This window comes from Peromyscus eremicus, chromosome 2 (genome assembly GCF_949786415.1).
Source record: "Peromyscus eremicus chromosome 2, PerEre_H2_v1, whole genome shotgun sequence".
Classification (NCBI taxonomy): domain Eukaryota; kingdom Metazoa; phylum Chordata; class Mammalia; order Rodentia; family Cricetidae; genus Peromyscus; species Peromyscus eremicus.
Window position 1 is genome coordinate 61205969 of NC_081417.1, and position 13787 is coordinate 61219755.

Sequence of the window (13787 nt, forward strand, 5' to 3'; positions counted from 1 at the left end):
CTATAGTGTTATATTTACATAACTGTTTTAGCTAAACAATCCATCAAATCCACGAGGCCTTGCTCTCCCACTAAAACCAAGTACAGAGTGACCAAGCAGCAAGCCCTCCAATTTCCACTGAAGACTGAACAGGGGAAAACAAGGCCTAAATCTGGATCAAGTTCAAGCCCTGCTATTCACTGAAAATCCTTCCACTGGGATAGATATAGAGCCCTCTTATTTTCTCTAAAGATTAAAAAATCAAGGGCCGCTTGGTGTGAAAAGTTGCCAAAGAAAAGTTTGGTTAGGGCTTGTGTTTGTAGTAAGCCAAATGCTCCAAAGCCATTTTCCTCAAGAAAATAAGATACTCAATGTCAGTTAAAGACCTGATCCAACCACTGAAACTGGGACCTGTAAATGATCACCCGGTTTTTAAGACTTTGGCCCTAGCAAAACTTTAAAGAAAGCAATGTTGCACAGGAAAATGTCTGAAATCTTTTATAGTGTACTATTTTATTGTCTTTTGTTGAATACACATTTGTTTTAACTGCCAGTCCAGATAAGCAAGTATATAAACAAAATACTAAACTCTTCTCTCGGCAGAAGTCAAGATAACCTGTGCAGATTAAAATGACTTATTTCAGCCTAAGAAATGGTTTTGAATCATACAAATTTTTTTATGAAAAATAACTGTCCAAAAGCATTCTCCCAGCTTGTAACACATTTTCAGAATAACTCTTGAAAAAAAAATTCAAAAATACTACCATAAAAATATGTCAATACCATATGGCTTTATGAAATAACTTCTAAATTTTTTTATTTTTATTTAAAAAGGTTCCCAAGTTTTAAATAAACTGCTAGCAACATTTTCTTCACTTAAAAGTGCATATATCTGGGAATGAGACATACATAACTTTTTGAACAATGAATTTTACAAATTAACACACACACACACTTAAAATATTTTCAGAGGCAAAGTTTTTCCAATAAAAGTCATCGAGATTGCAGTAGATGACTTTCCCCCTTTTTTCTATAGCCTCTGAATGAAGATGAGATGCTTTGGCAGTTTTAAGACATATCACAGTCTCTACCAAAAGACACTGACAATAATGAGGTCCGTGGAGATGGCAATGGTCTTGATGGCTCAGTCTGAATAGATACATTACTGGACTGGCTGTCCAAATCTGAGGCAAAGGTGCTTTCTTTTCTTACATCAAGAGTTTGTTCAACTGAGTCTGCCGGTGGTACACTATTATCCACAGTTGGGCTGGTAGTCAAGTCATCAGTAAGTGCAGTAACATCACATTCCTTGTCCAAGACACCAGGCTCATCTTCTATGGTGACAACATCTTTAGTTTCAAATGCTTCCAAGGAAGGAGTCAAAAGCTCATTGTTTGTAGGCTGTGGAAGATTACTAGTGCTACATTCCACACCCACCTTTACTTCCGAGTCCTTGTCACTATCACTGTCGATGGTTATAACGACTGGGGAACGTGAAGTACTATCTCCATGGTGTTTCTTGTGCTTCTTCTTATGTTTCTTCTTTTTCTTTTTATGGTGTTTAGTTGTGTCAGTAGTTTTTCCTTCATAAACTATCTCTACACTTAGGCTCCGCGCCCTTCTTTTCCTCTTCTTGTGTTTTGTCTCTCTGTCTGATGATCGGCTATCTGAAAAGCTATCGCTCTCATTTTTGTAATTTCCATCCAGTTTTGATGATTTTTGGTAATGACTGTCCTTCACTTTGGAAGCACAATCACGAGATGGTTGAGCCACTTCATTAGTACCTTCCAAATGCCGGGTTTTGTACTTCCGTTTCCCTCCAGGCTTTTCGTTTCGCCCCCGGTCAGGCCCAGTTGATGTAGTCCGTGACCTATTACTAGACAGGCTTCTTGATCTGTGCCTCTCGTAGTAGTAATATTTCCTTTCACTGTGATTCTTTTTCCGAGCATTGGTTCTTTCAGAAAAAGACTGAATTCTGAATTCTGGACTTGAAGATTGTCTAGAATAATGGGCTCTTGAAAGAGTCCTCTTCCTGTATGATGATTCATAACCATCCCTGTCCTTGTTTCTGCTATAGTAAGTGTATTCCCACTTATATTTGCTTCCATAATTATTTCTTAAATAATAGCGATCTCGATTTCTGCTTCGTGATCTTCTTTTGCCATGATCACTGCTCCGAGACCTTGATCTGCTGGTGCTTCCACTACTCACAGACAGTGTCTGGCTTTTCCGTGACCAGCTGCTATCTCTAGTTCTTGATCTCTTTTTGTCCCTCCTTGCTCTAGGTCTGCTACTACTCTCCCTACTTCTGGATCGTTTATTCTTCATTCTTTTTTTCCCATGATGCTTCCTATGATTCCTCTGATCATGCCCACTTCTACTCTGGGAACGTGAATCTGAACTTCTCGATCTTCCCCTCTTCCTGTGTCGATGGTTACATGGGGAATATCCTCTGTCTCCTCTTGTAGGCGAACTGTCTCTGGGAGTTAACAATGATGTAGATCGTTTCTCTTCTTTCTTTGATTTTATTGTTGTATCAGTATCACAATGACTTTGACTCACTTGCTCATCCTTTCCAAGAACAGAACATGGAGATGAACACCGACTAGCATCACTATCACCAGAACTGTAAGACTGCTCTTGTTCTTGTGTCTTCACTGTTTCCACTTTCTCATAAGAGCCCAACTCCTCGGAATCAGAAGACAGTTCAACAAGTTCTGGGGTCCTTTCAGCTAGTGGCTTAACAAACCCAACAATGACACAATTATCTGATGATGAATCACTGTCATTATTTAGGTCGTCATTGGTCTGTACTCCCTGTATCTGAGAGGTGGCTCCTGTGGGGACAAGTTCTTCATCTGAACTGTCTGAAGAATTTAAAAGGGAAGACATACCAACATGCACTTGCTCTGAACTTGAGTAAGATGGCCCGGGAGTTTCGTCATCCCATGGTGCCTGCCTAACAGTGGATGCATTCATATCTAGCTCTTGAGTCTCAGCCTCATCTGGTGATATTGTTATGACTGAAGAATCAGAATGGCTGCCTTCTTCAGATGAAGGAGGGCAATCATAATTAGCATGCTGATCAAAAGCTGCCATGTTGAAGGGAGATCGAGCAAAACTGATAAATTCATGTATAAAATGCTCAGTTCGATTAAGCAAAAATGGTCTTAAGTCAGACACAAACGCCTGACTCTCCAAATCATAGCGAGTAACATTACTCATAATGATGTGCTGGACAATATTGACTAAAGATCCATGGGCTCCAAAAAGAACTGTAAGCTCACGTTTTAACCAAGGAACTAATCTGTGAAGGCAAGCTGGATTTCTACGGAAAAACTCAGCTGAAATATCCCTGTAGCGGCCACCATCTTCAATGCTTCTAACACGAACACCAGCACGATAAAGAGTTCGTCTAAAATTAATAATATCTTGTTCCTGAATTTTCCGCAAGGATCTTTCATCTGCAGTAGTTGGCCCCCTTAATGCCATTTGCCTCATAAATTGAGGAATTTCAACATCTCTAGGTCTTGCTGAAACGCTTAACCCTTCAAACAGTACTCCACTGTCTGGTGGGGTAGTTGTTCTTCTATTTATGGTACTACTAGTTGAGTAAAGAGAAGCATTCCGTTCTCTTGTCATAGTTGTCGTCCGTTCTCTTGTCATAGTTGTCCGGTAGCGAAACCTTCGAACCTCAGGAGCAGGAAAAGCATCATTATATGAAGGCCTTAGGACATATTCCTTGAAGTCATCTTCAGCCCTCACAGAATGGAAAATAGAATCAAAGGGCTGTTTACATAGTGGACATTCAGCTTTGTTTTTTGACCACTCTTGCACACAGCGAAAACAGAACTTATGCAGGCAGCGATCTAAGTAAGACACATTATCAAATCTGTCCAAGCATATAGGACATTTAGAATCAGGAGATGCATCAGCCGGTACTGTCTGCTGTAATTTGCTAGTACCAGCTTTTGGCGAAAAGTTGTCCATTCTAAATTCTTTAGCAGCTGAGGCCATTATCTGTGAAAGGGAAAGAAACGTATCAGTAACTCAGTAAAAGGATAACTGAACAACAACAACAAAAAAGACTTTGTTCATACTTAGGCAAAAACGGTTTAACATAAAAAGGCAGTACATGCTAAAAGCATTAACAACATAGCAATTAAATCACAAGCTCCAAGATCAGTTTTCCTAGGATAAAATCCTCTTCTGTCCTCAAGTGTTACTATCTTACTTTCATTTCACCCATAGGTCAGTCATTAGGAAAATTATCGAGTACACAGTAAGCTCTTAGGTAAGTATTTGAAACAAACAGAGAAGCACAAAAGCCAAAGTACCTATGCTCCCCATTCAGACATAGTAAGTTACATTTTCAGTGATTGTTATTTTTGATGCTATGACCATTATGTTTCTTTCTAGACCCTCTTATAAAATAAAAAAAGAAAACCTCTTGTCCTCAAATGTTATTTTCATATATGGTTTTGTATTTTACACACGCACCTCTAATACCATGGTCTAATTATTTATAGCCTAACTATAATATAGGCCTCTAACATCATAGTCTATTTATTAACAGTCTTAACTACTGGGTGTTTATGTTTCTAAAATAGTCTTTGAAATAATTTATGTATACTCAATTTATTTTATATGATACAGTACATTAATTTTTCTGAGCTTTTGTAAAATACATGAGAAAGTTCACCGGCTTAAGCCAATGTTATAGTTTTCAGTGAAAGCTTCACTAAAAAATGCTCTTTCAGTATAAAAGCACTAGAAGGCAGCATGTGGCTCCAACAGCTAAGTAAATGTCAGCTGTGGTATCAAGAGGACAGCCAGCCAGTAGCAGTACTTTACCACTATAACCACATTATTATGTTCACTGATCATTTCTAAGTATTTTTTTTCTTTTGGAGACAGGGTTTCCCTGTATAGACCTGACTGTCCTGGAACTCACTCTGTAGACCGACTGGCCTCAAAACTCATGGAGATCTGCCTGCCTCTGCCTCCTAAGTGCTGGGATTAAAGGCGTGCGCTACCACACCCGGCATTTCTAAGTATTTCTAAGAACCCGTCATAGCTTCTTTTGTTGTTGGTTTGGTTTAGAATGGGTCTTATTATGTAGCCCATACTGGTCTCCAAAACATAAGATAATGCTCCTACTTCTGCTTCCTGAGTTCTATGATTAAGTGCAGGCCACTGGACCTAACCCTCCTTTTTTGCTGAATCAAAAAGTGAAACCACAAGGTATATTCTATGTTTGATGTCTCCTTTCTTACTGTCTGCACCCTCATCATGAGAATGTTAATTATCACTTTTCTTTACACATCATATCAACTTACAAAAAGAGTTTGATGCAGCTGAAATCAAATATTCATTATATTTCAGCTCTCTCATCTATAAATCCTTTCTTATACTACCTTTAATTTTTTTTTGGGGGGGGGGGTTTCAAGACAGGGTTTCTCTGTGTAGCCTTGGCGCCTTTCCTGGACTCACTCTGTAGACGAGGCTGGCCTCGAACTCAGAGATGTGCCTGTCTCTGCCTCCCTGAGTGCTGGGATTAAAAGTGTGCGCCACCACCGCCCAGCTCTTATACTACATTTTATACTAACCCTCTTGTACATATAATACAAGTGCTCCACCATACTTTCCAAATTAAACATGTCCACTTCAGATATACTGACTTTCTCAGAACCATACCTTAAGAGAAAAGTCAACTAATGTAAACAAATGTTTCTTTAATGGTACAGATATTCCCAGTCTTCTCTTCAGAACTTTTCACTGGTCTTGGAAAGTGGAAATTACAAATACATAACACTAATTGTTTTTTGCTTTGTTAATTAATTATTTATGTGGTTTTAGGGAATGGAATCCAGGGTCTCAAAAATGCCAGGCAAATAAATACTCTACCAATAAGCTACATCCCTGGCACTTTTGAATGGATTCAAACTCTCAACAGTATCACATAAATGTCTCAGTATTTCCCTCTATGTAGAATAATCAACCCATTCAGAAAAAAAAAGTTTAAGCCATTAAAAAAAGAGTAAAGAAAAAAAAAAAAAAACCTTGTAGGATCAAAGCCAGCCTGTGCTCAGAGCCAACAAATGGCAAAGAGGAAGGAGGTGCAAGGCTGAGACAAGCAGGCTTCAACTCAAACTAGGAGCTCCCAAACCAGAGGAACCTGCAGCACCCACTTCACTTGGCCCCTCAACACAATGGACTAGCGTTAAGAAAAGTGACCAGCAGAATTCAAGATATAACACATTTTACCTTAATGTTTCTTTGGAAGACAGAATCTTAGTGTTTACTAAACATTTCTAATTCACACGAAATGTACAATTCAGACCTGGGAACTTATGTAGCTCAATGGTAGGCCTGTCTGGTACAGGTAAGGTAGTCCTGGATTCTATTCCCAGTACCGCAAAATAAAAAAGGAAAAGAAATCACAACCCAGGATCAATTAATTAAAGGATACTGTAGCACGAATTGTTAGAAGGTCTTATTAATAAAATCAAACCTGGAGCCAGGTATTGAGGTGAACACTGAAAGATCAGAGAGACAGAACTGGCCACAGCTAACCTCACCTCGCCAATTCCTCAGCTGATTCTGTTTCCTCAAACTGGAAGCCTCTGAGTCCTCATCCGGAATGAAATTTCAGCTGAACTGCTGCTCAAAAGCCCAAAAGCTTAACCAGACTCTAATTCCTGGTCCTCATGCCTTATATACCTTTCTGCTTCCTGCCATCACTTCCTGGGATTAAAGGCGTATGCCACCGTGCCTGGCTGTTGCTAGGATTAAAGGTGTGTGTGCCACCATTTTCTGTGGAACCATGACCACAACACTTTGAAATCTTAAAAAAGTTGATGGGACCCCACAAAGATGATTCCACATGGACTATGGAAAAGCCATTAAGCTGATTAACACCACGGAAAGATTCGCTTTGGACTACAAAATGCTCAGGACATTTCGAGATGGCTAGTTGAAATGATCCAGATTCACAGACAACTCAAGCAAGGACTTGAGACAAGCCCTACATTTTCCCATTATGCAGAGACTGGACAACAAATGATACAGCTACCTCTCCCAGGACTTGACAATTAACCCCAAAATTTTCTTTTCAAGATTTCCTAAAGATGTCTTTGCCCCCAGAAAGCAGGAAGTGATTTTAAGAAAATGACGTCCATATTCCCAAGAGGTAGGGTGGGTGTTTTTTGGTCATTCAATGGCTTATGTATAATTATTATTGTTTACGATGGTTGGTTACAAGCTGTTAATTGTTAATGGTCAAAAGAAAAACAAACAAACAAAGCTAAACAAAGGAGATTAGACACAGGGTTGTTTAAAAAAAAAGAAGATATAGAAAAGGGTCAATCATTTAATCTACTCTGAAAAAAGGGAAGATATAGAAATGATACGATAAAAGGTAGATTTTGGATCTACTTAAAAAAGAGAATAAGGATATGATAAGATAAAAAGGAAGATTATTGCATCTACTTTTAAAAAGGAACTACTTGTTTTAAATAGGATAAGTAATGAACTTTTTTGTCTGAATTTGTCAAATGTCAGTGGACTGGACATTGTTAATATAATTCTTGACTGTATATATTGTATACACTTATTGGATATTGCTGTGGGATGGTCTGTATGTCAAATGTGTTGCTGATTGGTCAATAAATAAATCACTGATTGGCCAGTGGCCAGGCAGGAAGTATAGGTGGGACTAACAGAGAGGAGAATTGAGAGAACAGGAAGCTGGGTGGGAGAGACACTGCCAGCCACCATGATGAGAAACAGTGTGTGAAGATGCTGGTAAGCCACGAGCCATGTGGCAAGGTATAGATTTATAGAAATGGATTAATTTAAGCTGTAAGAACAGTTAGCAAGAAGTCTGCCACGGCCATACAGTTTGTAACCAATATAAGTCTCTGTGTTTACTTGGTCGGGTCTGAGCGGCTGTGGGGCTGGCAGGTGAGAGAGATTTGTCCTGACTGTGGGCCAGGCAGGAAAACTCTAGCTACAGGATATATTATTAATTATAAGCTTTTTAAATTTTAGACAAAAAAAGGGGAAATGTGGTGATAGTGTTCCCCAATATACTGTGCACCATAATAAACTTTTCTGGGGTCAGAGAACAGAACAGCCACTAGACAGAGAGGCCAGAAAATGGTGGCACACACACCTTTAATCCTAGCATTCTGGAGGTAGAGATTCATCCTGATCTCTGTGAGTTCAAAGCCACACTGGAAACAGCCAGGCATATTGACACACACCTTTAATCCCAGGAAGTGATGACAGGAAGCAGAAAGGTATATAAGGCGTGAAAACCAGGAACCAGAGTCTGTTAAGCTTTTAGGCTTTTGAGCAGCAGTTCAGCTGAGGAATTGGCAGGTGAGGAAGTTGTGGCCTGTTCTGTCTTTCTGATCTTTCAGCATTCACCCCAATACCTGGCTCTGGGTTTGTTTTTATTAATAAGACCTTTTCAGATTTGTGGTACATACAGGATACTAGACTATAGACTTCAAAAATCAATGAAGTATATAGTCTTTGAAAAAGTGAAACCTAAGTCTTTCCTAATTTTGAGAAATACTACTTTCACAGCCTAAGACTGTCAAAATAACAATTAGATTTTTCTTATATTTCCATACACTATATTTAGCTACACAATACAGTGCTAGTTAGAAACATAAAATAGCAATGTAATGATAATATAATCAAGAGATTGCCTGTTCAAAAATCATCACTAAATACTAAATTTGTCTGTTAAACTACAAATGAAGTAGAATAATCACGTGACTTAGCAATTCATTTCTCAGTACTCGCTCAAAAGAAACTACAAAATAAACCCAAACCAAACTCTCAAGTCCCAAATTAGTTATTGATAGCTCAAATGTGGTAACTGAAATGCCCATCAACTGACGGATTAACGGTTTGGTACTACTATCAAATGGTCAAAGCCACCCAGGCTGGGCAAGTCAGTGGCTCAAGGGGTGACCCCAATGGTTTTGCTAATGCTTCCCCCAACCTTGATCAGAGCCATTTTTTTGTAACGCAGAGACTTATAGGCTGCCCATGCCCAGTATATCCATACAGCCGTATCAACATATCGGCAGCACTAACTGGACCCAGTGGCTTACATAAAAAAGATGTGTACACAAAATCACTCAGCAATAAAAAGTAATAAAGTACGGACTGCTACAATATAACATTCTAATAAATGTAAAACAAAACACAAAAGACCAAATACTATATGATACCATTCATACTAATGACCAAAATTGTCCAATCTATACAGGGAACGATGACTTGAGCTGGTAATGAGATTCCTTTCTGGGAAGATGAAAATGGTCCATTAGACCTGGGTGATCATTAGACCTGGGTGATGACTACACACCTTGGTAAATACAGACTGAGATGGGGACATTTGCAAAGAGGTCCTTATTTAGGTGGCAAATATGGAACTATTTATTATTTTGTATTCTGGGTTCTAGAAGAAGCCTTCTAACCATTCCTCTACCCTAGTAACCTAGGATTTAGACCTACAAATTAGTTCTTCCAGAGTAGATTTAACCAGCTCTGCTCCTACTTCCTAAACAGCCAAATCTAAAACAAAGTCTATTACTTTAGGATGCACTGAACATTTCCTTTCTTAAATCTTCAAATCTGCAGATTTTAACAAAGATAAAAACTCTTTATATCATAATACAGGGAAAATTTCAGACAATAGGGTCAAACGTATCCAGGGAAAATAGGTGGATATAAAGAATCACAACTGCAATCTAATGAAAGTTAGACTGGGAGTTTGGAAAACTGCATGAATTTCAGGGTTTTCTCCCTCCCCCCACTAAAGTCAACACTTTCTATCAAAGTTATCCTCTATAGCATTCCTTAAATTATCACTGGACAGAGAATTTAACCATCTGACTGTACTTTAGTGATGTTATCTCTAACACAGCATCAGTCAACACTGAGAACTGCCACTTTTAGGGTGGGGGTAGGGAAGAACCAGGTCTTACTATGTAGCACAGGCAGGCTGGCTTGCAACTCAGATCTGCCTGCCTCTGCCCCAAGTGCTAGGTAGGATTAAAATCGTGTGACACCACATCTGGTTAGAATCACCATTTCTTAGTTTGATTTCCGCAAAGACCAAGCCAGGACAAAGTTATTTCTCAAATATTCTCAATTCTAAAATGGAATACCAGTAGTCATTTGAAAGAGGACAAAAACAGCTTGTGTGAAGGGATGTAACTCATGTAAAGAAGCACTTAGAGCAGTGTTTGATCAACAGTAAGAATTCAACAGTTGCCTAAGTTATGGAAAAGTTTGATTTTGGTAGTAATCATCACCAACAACTGATAGGTTTCCAAAAATAGTCAATAGTAATTAAATAATAACTATATACTTAATGTATCTAAGCAAAGTGGTTAACAACATTCACAGGTAGATAAACTGGAACAATGACTGTTAAAAGCAATCTGGGTTCTACTTGTAAATCTTGAGTAGTTTAATCAATTCTAAAAGTTATAGGACATAAATGACCAACTTTAATTTCTTCTTTTGAGGGGTGGTTTCAAAACAGGGTTTCTCTAGGTAGCCCTGGTGGTCCTGAAACTCAGTCTGTAGGCTACACTGGCCTTGAACTCAGGGATCAGCCTGCCTCTGCCTCCCAAATGCTGGGATTGAAGGCGGGCTAGAATTTCGAATATCAGTAATAAAAATAATTTACTGGAACCAAGTACTCTGGAACACCCTGCAATCCCAGCACACTGAAAGATGAAGGCAATAGAGTCAGAAGATCAAGATCACCCTCTGCTACATAAGGAACTCCAGACTGGTCACAAGAGTCCCTGTCCAAAAGTGGGGACACGCGCGGGGGTGGGGGTGTTTGCCTGGGAACTATTCCCTGCGAAAGGCACTCACTCTAGACATGCATGCTTGAGTGTGGCTGGCTACAGAGTTCTTCACTTTGCATTTCACGTACTAAAATCCAAACCCTCAAGTCCTCCCAAGCAGCAATCTCTACCTATCAGTAGCTTTAATCTTAGGCACCCATTTCTCGGTTTTTTTTTTCCTTAATCTAGAAACTTACCCACCAAAATTCCTTCCCAGTTTCCTTCTTAAATCTCTATGCTCACCTCTTCACTGCCCCTCTCCAGTCCACACATCAGAATCAGCAGCCCAGAAGCAAAGCTGCACTAACTAGATGTGTGGTAAGTCACAAGGCACATAAACCCTACCCACATGTGTAACACTGCACAACTACACTAGTCCTCGTGGCTTCCTTAGCCTGAGAACGGCTCGCACAGACGGAAAGACAGCCACACCACGTACGTTACATAACCACGATCAACTAAAATGCTACTCCCATTTCACAGACAGGGTCCGGGGGGGGGGGGGGGGGGGGGGGCGGCTCGGGACCTGCCAAGGTCACACTTCCTAGAAGTGGCGGCTGCTTTGCCCGGACACACAGCTCTTTCCAGTCGTCAGTCAGGCTCGCGCCCCTCGGGCGGTGCTGAGACACTCGCCTCCTTCGCCCACCGCCAGCCCACCGCCAGCGATCCATCCACAGGTGCCCCGGTCTCGTCGGGAGGCCCAGGCCGTAGCCTTGTTCCCGGACCCGCCAACCCCGCGCCCATTGTTCCCACCCGACTCACCTCCGAGGACGCGGTCGCAGGCCCGGCTGGGCCGCTGGAGGCCAGCTCCCGTCGGCCCAGCAAGCTCGGCCGGTGGCGGCAGGATCCGCGAAGGCGTACCCGGCGGCTTCGGCGCCTCCCCGCTTCCTCGGCAGGCGCCACAGGGGGCGCCTCACCCTCCTCGCGAGACAGCGGAGACCCCGCCGGCGGCGGCTGCGACCCCTGTGACGTAGAACGCTCATCACCAAAGGCAGTTTGGGGGCGGGGAGAGGGCGAGACACCCCTCCCCCGTGCAGCAAAGCGGCCCCCTCCCCCCTCCCCCACCCGCGCGCTCCGGGCGCATGCGCCGCGGACAGGAGCCCGCAGGGGGCGGGGCCTGGCGCCCAGATGCCAGACCCTGCCCTGCCCCCACGGCGGGGGGGCGCCTGTCTTCGGGAGGCACAAACTCGATCATCATTGCCAAATATGCGGGGGGGAAAAAAACCCCGAAACCTCGCCAACTTGGACAAGTTGCTAGAATTCTCTCTAGGACAAGAACCGGACCGAGCTCCCACAGTGCCCTGGTCCTCATGTCTTTTTCAGCGGGGATGGACACCAGGCGTCGAGCACTTCCCCGGCCACACCGTTTCGCCCCCTGCGGCCTGCTTTCCACTTCCCACTCTTAGGAATCTAGACCCAAACTGTCTTGAGACACGTCTGCGCCCGAGGCCGCGCAGTGCAGGCTCTGCCAGCCAGGCCTCCACTGTGAACGCCGCCAGCATCCCAGCTCGCCTGCCAAACTGCCTTCCTTGGGGCTTGGTATTTCACACTTGCTCAGGCCCTCGACTCGATAAATGAACGTCCAGTCAACACTTGTTGAGTGGCAGGTCCACCATGCTGGTAACCTATTTAAAAATGTTTCCAGCCATAAGCGACAGCATTCTTACTAGTCGTTCTTGATGTATGGCCGGATTAACAGTTTCCAACGACTCCTTAGTCACACAAAGGAGTGGATGATATTGCTCATGCCCAACAAGCATATGAACGTCTATCCGCATTTTGTGGAAACGGATGCGGGTGTAGGGCGGCAACTTTAATCCTTCCAGCGTGACGATTTCCAAATAAACTTACATGCACTCGATGGCATACTATTTTGCGTTAATATCGCACTGCGACTGGAGGGGGAAAAGTTGAGAAATGCCTATGTAAGCTCAAAAAGAAACCGCGATTTTAAAATTTTCTATTTCCACCGCTGCCTGAAAGGCGGGCTAGGCCCGGATCACGTGACGCGCTCCAACTCCGGGCGGAAGCGCGCCTGGAACCGCTCGCCGAAAGATGGCTGCTGCAGCAGCGGGGTGGACGGCGCCCGGGAGCGGGCTCTAGGGCCCGCGCCACCCCGTCCCGGTGCTCCTTACCATGAGGCCAGTGAATCGCCGCACCCTGGACTGGATTTACTCCGTGGTAGGTAGCGGGGGCGATGGAACTCCGAAGCGCCGCATCCCACGGCCCGCAGGCCGAGAGCCGACTGTTAGCTTGCGGCTCGGAACTCCAAAACCCATTCCTAAATTGAGCGTTTACGCCCTGCCCTCAGCTCCGCCCCTTCCTGGAGGACACGCTCTTCCGCCGTGACGTCAGGGCTGCCGGGCCCGCGGGCCTGCAGGCTGTGCTTCCGTGTCCCACCTGTAGCTGGCAGCCTGGCCGGAGCAGCGAGTAGCCAGCACACTGATTTTTCTTTTTGCCTTCCCTCCCCTCTTTCAGTTGCTACTTGTGATCGTCTTGCTCTCCTGGGGATTCGTCATCTATGCATCGACTGTAGCCGCACGCCGACAGCTACAGAAGGAGTTTCCAGACAAATTCTTTGAAATGAATGAACTTTGGTAATTCTCAGCAAACACAGTTCTTTTCCTCAGAGCACCTATGTAGACTTAAAAGTAAAATTCCCAACACAAAATTGCGTATGGTCTTTTGTGATAAGCGTTAACATGCTGATTTTTCATCAGGTCATAGATTTTCATTCTAGTCCTTCAAACACTTCACATCCTCTTGCCAAACCAGTATGTAAAAAAAAAAAAAAAAAAATCTATCATGTGACTAAAGCGTGTTTTGCATCCTGTTTATCAAAACGGACAGGACAAAGGTAGCTGATGGAACTGTTAGTATTTGTCTTTTTACTGTTAGTCTCAAATCGGACGATTTTTGGAA

At 42.7% G+C, this 13787-nt stretch overlaps 2 protein-coding genes across 2 annotated transcripts; one reads left to right on the top strand and one right to left on the bottom strand.

The window, feature by feature from the left end:
• Window positions 1-472: 472 nt before the first annotated feature.
• On the bottom strand, window positions 473-13168 carry Topors (TOP1 binding arginine/serine rich protein, E3 ubiquitin ligase). The gene is made up of 3 exons (XM_059254108.1): window positions 13001-13168; window positions 11628-11828; window positions 473-3999 (listed from the first exon to the last, which is right to left on the bottom strand). Exons 1-3 carry the CDS (start codon window positions 13001-13003, stop codon window positions 1048-1050), a joined length of 3156 nt encoding a protein of 1051 aa, XP_059110091.1. The 5' UTR covers window positions 13004-13168; the 3' UTR covers window positions 473-1047.
• Smim27 (small integral membrane protein 27) lies at window positions 12830-13536 on the top strand. The gene is made up of 2 exons (XM_059254110.1): window positions 12830-13046; window positions 13344-13536. Exons 1-2 carry the CDS (start codon window positions 13002-13004, stop codon window positions 13464-13466), a joined length of 168 nt encoding a protein of 55 aa, XP_059110093.1. The 5' UTR covers window positions 12830-13001; the 3' UTR covers window positions 13467-13536.
• The last annotated feature ends 251 nt before the right edge of the window (window positions 13537-13787 follow it).

Excerpts from the sequence above, each read along its gene's own strand:
- Topors (XM_059254108.1), bottom strand. Across the intron at positions 4,000-11,627 it reads CTGCGACCGCGTCCTCGGAG|ATAATGGCCTCAGCTGCTAA; the intron begins GTGAGTCGGGTG and ends TCCCTTTCACAG.
- Smim27 (XM_059254110.1), top strand. The coding sequence starts at position 13,002 with ATGAGGCCAGTGAATCGCCGCACCCTGGACTGGATTTACTCCGTG. Across the intron at positions 13,047-13,343 it reads TGGACTGGATTTACTCCGTG|TTGCTACTTGTGATCGTCTT; the intron begins GTAGGTAGCGGG and ends CCCCTCTTTCAG.